Source organism: Sinocyclocheilus anshuiensis, unplaced genomic scaffold (genome assembly GCF_001515605.1).
Source record: "Sinocyclocheilus anshuiensis isolate Anshui unplaced genomic scaffold, SAMN03320099.WGS_v1.1 scaffold430, whole genome shotgun sequence".
NCBI classification, from domain to species: Eukaryota; Metazoa; Chordata; class Actinopteri; order Cypriniformes; family Cyprinidae; genus Sinocyclocheilus; species Sinocyclocheilus anshuiensis.
Window position 1 is genome coordinate 28,732 of NW_015547641.1, and position 10,969 is coordinate 39,700.

The window sequence follows — 10,969 nt, forward strand, 5'->3', positions numbered from 1 at the left end:
AGTGACAGGCGATCTGATCAATCAGAACGCAGATATTATGTGCCGCTGCTGCTATCCGTCATCTTGTCCAACATCTACAGCTGGTCTCCATAGAAATCCATGTTAACACAGGGTAAAAAACATTGACTGAATTGAAACTTTTTCAATATAACTAAATATAAAAACGTGTGCGGAGGGTTAAGCTGTGCTGTTGTTGGCTGCCACAGTAACAGCAATACGCTAAGGAATTCCTTTAAAGTACTTGTTTTGCGTACCAGAAAATCTGTCCGTGTCTGACGCTGTATGCATGGCTTGCAGCGCTTAAGTTAAAATAATGATGAAAAATAATAAAATATGTTAAAATAATGTGTGCTCTTATCATCTGTGGACAAAATCCTGTGAACTTCGCCCTGATCAGGAACTGAACTGAGGCGCTACAGTGATCTGTCACGACACAGTAAAGAGCTAAACAAGAAACAAAACGGTATTGTTTGAATTTCTTTAAAAAATGACAAAATTTGAAAGCTGAGAGAGTCCTGAGACCTTGTTTCATACCAGAAGTAACCTGCTCTGTCTTGTCTGTTGGCATGTTATCAGTTTCCTCTTCGCTCTGTGATGTGTTTTTCACTGCGTAAGAACATGTGTATTTTTTAGTGATTAAAGATGGCGGCGCGTTCACACGCTGCGGCTTCTCTCTCTCCCGACAGAAAGGTGTTTTCGTGTTTTTTGTCTTGTGAGTCGCAGTGTTTTTGTACGTATTCGTCGCGTCTATCTGTCAGTGAAGAAAAATAAGAAAGCACAATAATAAAATGTTTTGACAGTTATTTGGGGAGGAACTCCCATCTTTTATTTGATCAGAATTTTAGCTGAATCTTGAATACTTACTGTGATAGTTTTTTGTATGTCTGTGTAGAGCAGATGAACGATTGAAACGCTTCCCACATGAAGTGCAGTGATACGGTTTCTCACCAGTGTGGATCCTCTCATGTCTTTTCAAATTTGATGAATGACTGAATCTCTTGTTGCAGTGTGAACACTTGTAGGGTTTCTCTCCAGTGTGGATCCTCTCATGCTGTTTTAAACACTTCACTGAAGTAAAAGTCTTTTCACACTGAAAGCACACGAACTCTCTCACAGCAGTATGTATTTTCTGATGTTCTTTCAATGTTGAAAAACGTGAAAAACTCTTTCCACACAAAGAACATGAATGTGGCTTCTCCTTTGTATGAACTCTTAGGTGCTTCTTCAGGTCTGAAGCCCACAAAAATGTTTTGCCACATTGATCACATGTGTACGGTTTCTCTCCAGTATGAACTCTCATGTGAAGCTCAAGACTATATTTGCTAATCAAACTCTTTCCACATTGATCACATGTGTACGGTTTCTCTCCAGTATGAACTCTCATGTGAAGCTCAAGACTATATTTGCTAATCAAACTCTTTCCACATTGATCACATGTGTACAGTTTCTCTCCTGTATGAATTCTCATATGTGTCATTAGGATTCCTTTCCGTGCAAAATTCTTCCCGCACTGATCACAAGTGTACGGTTTCTCTCCAGTATGAACTCTCATGTGACGCTCAAGACTATATTTGCATTTTAAACTCTTTCCACATTGATTACATGTGTACAGTTTCTCTCCTGTGTGAATTCTCGTATGTGCCATAAGGATTCTTTTCCGTGCAAAATTCTTCCCGCACCGATCACATGTGTACGGTTTCTCTCCAGTGTGGATCCTCTCATGTGTTTTCAGATGTGTTGACTGACTGAATCTCTTGTCACAGTATGAACACTTGTAAGGTTTCTCTCCAGTGTGGATCCTCTCATGTGTTTTCAGATGTGTTGACTGACTGAATCTCTTGTCACAGTATGAACACTTGTAAGGTTTCTCTCCAGTGTGGATCCTCTCATGTGTTTTCAGATGTGTTGACTGACTGAATCTCTTGTCACAGTATGAACACTTGTAAGGTTTCTCTCCAGTGTGGATCCTCTCATGTGTTTTCAGATGTGTTGACTGACTGAATCTCTTGTCACAGTGTGAACACTTGTAAGGTTTCCCACCAGTGTGGATATTCATGTGTTCGTTAAGGTTTGCTAAGTATGCAAAACTCTTTCCACATTGATTACATATTAATGGCTTCTCTCCTTTATGAGTTCTCATATGTGTCATAAAGTGTCCTTTTTGTGTGAAACTCTTCCCGCACTGATCACATGTGTACGGTTTCTCTCCAGTGTGGTCTACCTTGTGTTTCTTCAGATGAGTTGACTGACTGAATCTCTTGTCACAGTATGAACACTTGTAAGGTTTCTCTCCAGTGTGGATGTTCATGTGTTTCTTTAGGCTTAATGATTGTGTGAAACTCTTCCCGCACTGATCACAAGTAAACGGTTTCTCTCCAGTGTGAACTCTCATGTGAACATCAAGACTATATTTGTTTGTCAAACTCTTTCCACACTGAGTGCAGGTGAAAGATTTCTTGGCTCCTCTTTTCTTTAAATCTTTATGTTTGGTTTGAGAGCAACTCAAAGGTTTTTCTCCAGTTTTGACATGATGTTTCTCCTCATCTTTCCTCAATTTTTCGTTCTCATCACTTTCTTCAATAAACTCTAAAATAAAAGCAAAAACAGTTCATTTGTCAGAAACTTGAAAAACAACCAAACAAACAAACAAACAAACAAAAAAACAGAAAGGTGAAAGTACATAAAAGTCAACCCTGGTGTAACAGACAATTTCTATTCAAAATTGTGTTCCTTTTGATGCAATTTTATAAATTTTACCTCCCTGAAACTTTTCATGAATGAGGTACATTGATCTTCAAAATATAATGTTTAAAACATTATAGACAAATCACATGTCTCTATAAAGAGAACTATTAAATATGTTTGATCAACTACACAATTATCTAACGTACATTTTGTTGAAAAAAGTGTTCCTTATTATTTGCTGATCCATCTATATTATTCAACCGCTCTAAAGATTGTTTCTGTTACAACAAAACTAAATCTAAAACTGCAGCAGATGTGTTCTTGCTCTGCCCCTTTTATCAAGGCTGCATCTATATATATGCATATATATTAATTTAATCGTAGTACAGCACTGACTTTGTAGCAAACGTTTGACTGAATTGTTTGCTTTTGTCTTTATTTCCTATTACACAAGTCTCTTATACGTCATACTTATACTTTTATAATGGCTATTATTGTTCATTAAAACTGATAGGCTATTTAACAAAAAAGGTAGAGTTGTGCTTTATGTAATATTTCATTTTATTATTCATACAGTGAAGATAATCAGAGTATTTGTGGACATATTGCCTAAACCACGTGTTAATAGGTTTTATATTTTTAACATTAAAACGAAAAGAGGGTTGTGTTTTATAATTTGTTTTGTTACGGATACACACAGTGAAGAAAACGAAGAGGCAGTGGTGTTTGATGTCATTTCGTTTTATTGTAATGTGTGTATGCGTTGCATGAACCACAAGTTTGTGGCTATTAATGTGTTTAAATGAAACAGAAAAGAGGCAGTGGTGTTTGATATCATATTTTGTTTCATTGTAATGTATATACATTCCCTGAACTACATTTCTGCAGCTATTACTATGATTAAATGAAAACGAAAAGAGGCAGTGGTTTAATATCATATTTCGACTTACTGTAAATATACATATAATGAGGAGAAGCCAAGGCGAGCTGACTGACGTTATCAAGTACGCTGCTGTTCCATTTGCAGAATTACTGGACTTCCGTCCTCCCATCCGTTCCCGTTCACACTCCCCAGTCGAACTTGCAAAGTCCAAACTACCAAGCATGCAAGTCCGAACTTTGCGTACTTAGTATTGAAAAATGGCTAAAGTCCCTTTGAGACAAGTAATTTCACTCGGCGGCCATCTTTAAAACGCCTCCCGGGAATGCAAGTGCAGCTCCTATCTCTTTGAACGAGGAAACATCAAATTCTCCAAAACTGTTCACCAAGCTTACAATTAAATGTCATATTTGAAATCACCAATGGAATCTTACAACAACTGCCTCATAATTGTTGTTTCTTATGCTGAAATAGCGATAAAAGGGCTTATTTTTCAGGCTAGAGCAGCCAATGCACATGCGCAGTCATGAGCGCGAGTTTGCGAACGCTGCCTATTTCTATAGGAACCGGAGCTTCTAACAACAGCTGTGCAGTGACGTGATGACTTTACTAATCAATGATTAGCTCTTTCATTTAGTAGGCGGGGCTTATTCGCCATATTGGGTGTTGTACTTTCTCCCATTCATATGTATTAGGAGTGCACAGTCTAGTCTTTGCTCTAAAGCGCCTCCTGCTGGCAGAGAATGAGTCTGTCTTAGAGGTCTGCTACCCGACCTGAGCCCGACGGGTCCCGAAATACTTTCGGGTTTCGGGTCGGGTTCGGGTTAATGTTTAATGAATAGCTTTGGGTTCGGGTCAGGCTCGGGTTTATAGCTAAACTACAACTATATGCAGTAGCCTAGGCTACGCTGCTTTCATAGACGCACGCACACACATTATAGCACACGACAACACAGCACGGAAGCTTTTATTAGTAAAATAGCTTCGACAGGCTACTGACTTGCAATCGTGAAATACAGCATTTTTTTTTTTTATTGGCTATTCGTTGTGGGAAAAAAAAAAAAGATTTCGGGTTCGGGTCGGGTTTGGGCTCTAAATTGAACTGTGCCGCTCGGGTCGGGTCGGGCTGGGTCAGACGATCTCGGGTACGGGTCGGGTTTGGGCTTCAGTTTAAAGCCTGTGCAGACCTCTAGTCTGTCTACAGCAACATGTTTTGTTGTTGCTCACTCTTTTTTTTTTTCTGTTTTCTGCCACAACTCTGAGCACTTTTCATATACTTTGTTCTGGCTGAAGCACTTTTGTTTCAATCTATAAGAATAATCAGCCTGCTATAGTTTAAGTTAAATATATTAATATTAATAAGGTGAGACTGAGAGTCTTATGTTTATTTGACTGTGATTTCACATTTCTCATTTGTATGAAGGCTAAATACAAATAAAAGGTGACCATTCATTTATTTTTGCCATTTGTTTTCTAAAATATTATATAGTTTTATAGGAGGTTTTATAGACTTGGCAAATTCCTTTTTCATAAGTTGTGGGTACAGACATATGTTGTGGGCGTTCTTGGCAATTTTTCTGAGGATTTTTTTTTTTATTATTATTGTTTATATTGTGTCGGCAGAAATTAAGAAATATATTGTGATTGAAATTTTGGCCAAATTGTCCAGCCCTATTTTAAATAGTCTTAGACTTAGGCCATTTCTCAAACGGAAGGCTGCATTCTCTGGAGGTCGTATTTGTAGGCTGCATACATTATAATGAAGATCTTTGTCAAGACAAACTTTATGTTGGCTTGAGAAAGCCTAGCCTGAAAGTTTAAAGCAGTTGTAAAAGCCTGAAGTTTGAAAATGTAGATAGATTACATAGATGTTGATAACATGTTTCTAGCATGATTAGCATGTTTTTAGCGTAATTAGCCTGTCACTAGCATATTGCTGGCATGATTAGCAATTTGCAAGTATGTCGCTAGCATGTTTCTAAATTGATTAGCATGTTACTAGAATGTTGCTATCAAGATTAGCAAGTGATTGGCATGCTGCTAGCATGACTAGCAAGTAACTAGCATGTTATTAGCATGATTAGCAAGTTACTAGCATGACGCTACCATGATTAACAAGTTACTAACATTTGCTAGTATGTTTCTAGCATGATTAACATGCTACTAGCATGTTGCTAGCATGATTAGCAAGTGACTAACATGTCGCTACCATTTTTCTAGCATGATTAGCATGTTACTAGCATGTCGCTAGCATGATTAGCATGCTACTAGCATGTTTGGTAGCACGATTAGCAAGTTACTAGCATTTCGCTAACATGTTTTTAGCATGATTAGCATGTTGTTAGCATGATTAGCAAGTTACTAGCATGTATGTATGTATATGTGTATATATGTATACATGTATGTATATATGGGTGATACTCACGAAACCATTAAAACACCACGGCACTAATGATTTTAAATATAAAACATGTAATTTAGTAATATAAAAAAGCATCAGAATAAAGACAATACTGTTCTCTACCTTGCACAATGTGTAATTTCAACTTGAGAATTAATTATTTTTCTATTTTACTGCATTTTCTGCTGAAATTCTCATTACCGCAATGCGTCCGGCTGTGTTCAAATGCGTTATGTTGTAATTAAAACAAATTAACATAAAAATATTTAGAAAAAAAATAAATGGATGTTCTACTTGATTATTTTAGATGACAGAAAAAATAATTCACTGAATATTCATGTATAATAATAATTAAAAAAAGTAGGAAAATTATGTGTCCATGCCTGACGTTCTCCATCCTCCGCAACATTTTTTAAGGACTGTTTAAACTTTAAACACACATACAGAATTTAAATAAAGTTTGATTTTGAGTGAAGAAGCACATGGGCCAGTTACTTCAAGATGGCTACCAGGTAAGATAATCTCTTTATATCTCTCCAGCTAAATATTAAATATTCTATTGTCAGAATGTTAACACGATATTTTGATTATCATTACCGAAACAGGAAGTTTTCTACATTTCGAAAATTGTTAGGTTTACAATTTTTTTTATGAAAATGTACTTTATTAAGGTCTAATAATATGCACTGAGAAAAAATTAGCAAAGCCATTATGGCTTCTCTATTGTTAGCAAAACATACTGAGGCACCTCATCCTCCGCAACACCATTCTCATATACCACAACCATTTAAGGCCAGTTGCGGTAAAGATAACTTATGTTTCGGGAATGAGAATCTAAGCATATTGTGTATGACTTCTAAATATGTCTTATGAATTTAATATTAATTAAAAATGTACTAACTGTTGATATTTTGATTTATGATTTGTTCCATTGTAGACAGTCATCAAGTGAGAAAAAAAAGCTTTAGCAAAGGCCAGGTTGACAAAGTTCAGGGAAAAATTATACAGCAACCCATAACTGCTCGAGGAGTACAGAAGGAAGGAGAGAGAGAGGTTAGCTTTGGAGATGTTACAGCACGTGTAATTAGCAAAAAACACTCTACAGTGTTAGGAAATGTACATGAGAGTATTTGTTCTTCTGTTTGTAATTTGTTTGTTTTTTATTATCTTGTTTACTTAATTTTTCAATTAATTTCAAAGACTAAAATTAAGCTCTACCCCACCACACAACTTCAGTGAATCTACTTAAGAAAAGCGAGTAAACATAACTGAGAAAAAAAACACTATCAAAACTGAGGGAAAAGTTGCGCTACATGGAAGAGAAGCTTCTGGGCAGGACTACAGAGACTTTAAACCTAAGGAAAATACTGAGAAGACTTAAGAAGAGGGAGAGAAAGCTGGGACTTGTGAACATGGAAGGCAGAGAGGTTCAACAAAAATCTAGAAAGAGAGGTCACCAGAGAATATTACCCAACAACCAGAGAAGATTAATGTGCAGAACTGTTAGCCGCTTCTTTCACCAAGATGAAGTTTCGACTGGAATAAATGGCAAATTTGGTGAAATTCGAAAAAAGGGACAGATATTTAGCAAGAGAGCCTTGACAGACAACATGGCAAATCTTCATAGAAGATTTCAGTCTGAGACTCCAAGGCACAAACTTTCCATGTCTCAGTTCTGTAAACTTAAGCCATTTTGGATTGTCCACCATAGAGTAAAAGATAGAGAAACATGTGCTTGTAAAACACATGAAAATTTTGGCCTGAAGACAAAAAAGCTGCATCAGCTAGGAATCATAGCCACATCCTCTCCAAGGGACATTGTGCAGGCCAGTGTGTGTAGTGACATGTACAGGACATGTAGCAATTGCAAGAATATGAAATTTCCCACAACACTGGATCCTTCACTGAAAGAAAACATCATAATATGAGAAGAGTGGGTTACAAAATCTGTACCATAAAAAGGTACAGATGGGCCCACTGAAGAGAAGGAAGTGAGGAAGTTTTTCTTGAGAACAGACATATCTCCATGGAAAAGCTTGTAGAACTGACACAGGACCACCTCTCAAACTTCTCAAGACACATTTACAACATCAAGCATCAGTCTGAAAGACTGAGGAAATTGAGAGAGTCCCTTACCCAGAATGAAGTAGTAGTTCATGTTGACTACAGTGAGAACTACACTTGTAAATATAGCAGAGAAATAAAAGAAACTCACTTTGGAGGTGGCAACCAGCAGGTAACCCTCCATATTGGAGTTATTTATCGCAGTGGGGGGAAGGTGAAGTCCTTTGCATCGCTTTCGGACTGTCTTCAGCACAGTGCCATAGCCACATGGGCTCACCTTGACCCGGTACTGAGGAGCATACGAGAGGAGCACCCAAATGCAAGGAACATCCACTTTATTTCAGATGGGCCCACATCTCAATACCGGAACAAAACCAACTTTTATCTAGCCTCGACAGTGTCATTCATGAGAGGATTTAATAGTGTAACATGGAACTTCACAGAGGCATCCCACGGAAAGGGTGCTCCTGATGGAGTGGGTGGTGCCTTGAAAAACCTGGCTGACCGAATTGTGTCCTATGGTACCAGCATACCAGATGCCGACACTCTTTTTGAGCAGCTAAATCTTAATTAATCAGTAAGGCTCTTTAAAATTACAGAGGAAGATGTCAAAACAAGTTCCAAATTAATACCACCGGACCTGAAGTAGGGATGTGCGGGTCTAGTCGACTAGTCAACTAAACGGTACAGCTTCTACAAGTCGACACTGAAAACAATAATCGATTACACGACAGAAAAAAAAAGAAAAACAAAAACATGACTTTATCATTCAAATTATCATCGTTTTAACATTGCATTTAAAACATTTTAAATAACAAGTTAAAATAAAATGTTTGAAAAATAATACATTATTTTTAAAAGTTTATCTGGGCGGAAACTACATTTTTACCTCAGACCTCACATGCGTTTTCTTCGTGCCAGTTGCGGCGAGTGACCATGCAAAAATGACCATGCGAAAGACGAGAAGGTGTGGGATTATTTTGAATTAGAAGGAAACAGAAACGTTTTGTGTAAACTGTGTAATGTCAAATTGTCTTACAATAACTCTACTGGAGCGATGCGTAATCATATTCAATACAGGCACGTAGGCGTTAGCTTAGAGGCTGGCCAAAGCCAGCAAATGTTAATCACGTCATTCACTACAACCTGCGATCCCATCCGCGCCGTCTATTCCTCTAACGAAGACCCACTTCGGTGGTGGTGCGGGATATTTATTTGTGTATGTATTTGTTTATTTATTTATCTATTTTTACTCTCTAGATTGTAGATGGTCAGCATGAAGTTGACACAATGAGTTGTGCTGGACCAAACAAATTTTTCATTCCATCCATACGATACGAGGGAGAAAAGGTCTGGTACTACTTTGATGACATAAAGGCCATCATTCCAGAGCCACAACCTGCCACATCCTCAGCTCGACACTTCTGTGTGTTGCCTGAGATCTGGGCAAAGTACAAATGTGTGTAAAACACTGACACCAAATGATGTTCATTTGCATGCTACCTCCAAGATGATCCCAACACAGTGAAGCAGAGGTGTCATGATTGTTAAGAATTAATATATATGTGACAAGTTCTGACAAATCAGAATGTGGTATTTGTCCTTGTTGGTCAGTTATTTTTTTAGTGCCATGGTAAAATGCTTCATGTTTTTTAGGTACACGTTGAAATGTTGCCCTGTTTATTCCTGTTTTAATGTTTTTTTTAAATTTTTTTTTTTGGCTTTTGTATTTTTGAAGCACTACACAATAAAGCTCTTTTGAACTTGAATGCATGATTGTGCAAATATTATCTGATGTTTTGTACATTATCTCAGACTAGTATACTAGTCTCAGTATTAATCTCAGACTAGTATACTTATTACCGAAATAATTAACCTAATTTCCGAAACCTATATATCATTACCGCAACAGATGTTTATTAGATGTTAATTTAATTAATAGAAAAATAGTACTTTGATTTTAAATGCATGTGCAGAATCTACAAATTATGTTATTTCGGGTTTGTCACATCATTTTGAAAAAATATCTGGTTTCATTGAAATATTACCAAAAAAATGGTTGTAAATTGTGGAAGGTGTTGCGGTAATGAGAGAAATCAATCAAAATAAAAAAACCTGTTAAATTAAAAATAAATATTATTTCAGAATTTTAAGTAACTGTGCATGATTTTTTTTTTTTGGCTTTTGTATTTTTGAAGCACTACACAATAAAGCTCTTTTGAACTTGAATGCATGATTGTGCAAATATTATCTGATGTTTTGTACATTATCTCAGACTAGTATACTAGTCTCAGTATTAATCTCAGACTAGTATACCTATTATCATTACTGAAATAATTAACCTCATTTCCGAAACCTATATATCATTACCGCAACAGATGTTCATTAGATGTTAATTGAATTAATAGAAAAATAGTACTTTGATTTTAAATGCATGTGCAGAATCTACAAATTATGTTATTTCGGGTTTGTCACATCATTTTGAAAAAATATCTGGTTTCATTGAAATATTACCAAAAAAATGGTTGTAAATTGTGGAAGGTGTTGCGGTAATGAGAGAAATCAATAAAAGTAAAAAAACTGTTAAATTAAATATAAATATTATTTCAGAATTTCAATTAACTGCACATGACTATTAATAATCCATTTTTAAATATGTGAAAATGTATTTGCTTTTCTAACAGTGTTGATGTTTTCAGACTGTTGCGGTAATGAGATTTTTTTAGGACTTATTTTGGAAATTATGTTCAAAAAGGTGTTAAATGGTAAGTAAAAGTTTTTTAAATTAATGTTCATAAATACTCCAGACTTTGTTGCTAATGTCTGAAAAAAAAGGTTAATTTAAGCATTTTTTACATTTTCATGCTTGAAATTTTTAAAACCAAGATTTCGTGATTCACCCATATATATATATATATATATACATATATATACATATA

The 10,969-nt window shown here is 36.2% G+C and overlaps 1 protein-coding gene across 1 annotated transcript in view; it reads right to left on the reverse strand.

Annotated features, from left to right (window-relative positions):
- LOC107701860 (zinc finger protein 271-like) overlaps positions 1-2,422 on the reverse strand; it is a 14,531-nt gene extending 12,109 nt beyond the window's left edge. The window contains exons 1-2 of the mRNA XM_016504000.1: positions 1,156-2,422; positions 865-1,068 (exon numbers count right to left, since the gene is read on the reverse strand). Of these exons, the coding sequence (XP_016359486.1) occupies positions 865-1,068; positions 1,156-2,392 (1,441 nt within the window). The 5' untranslated portion in view covers positions 2,393-2,422. The remainder of the gene's footprint in view (positions 1-864; positions 1,069-1,155) is intronic.
- Between the last annotated feature and the right edge of the window lie 8,547 nt (positions 2,423-10,969).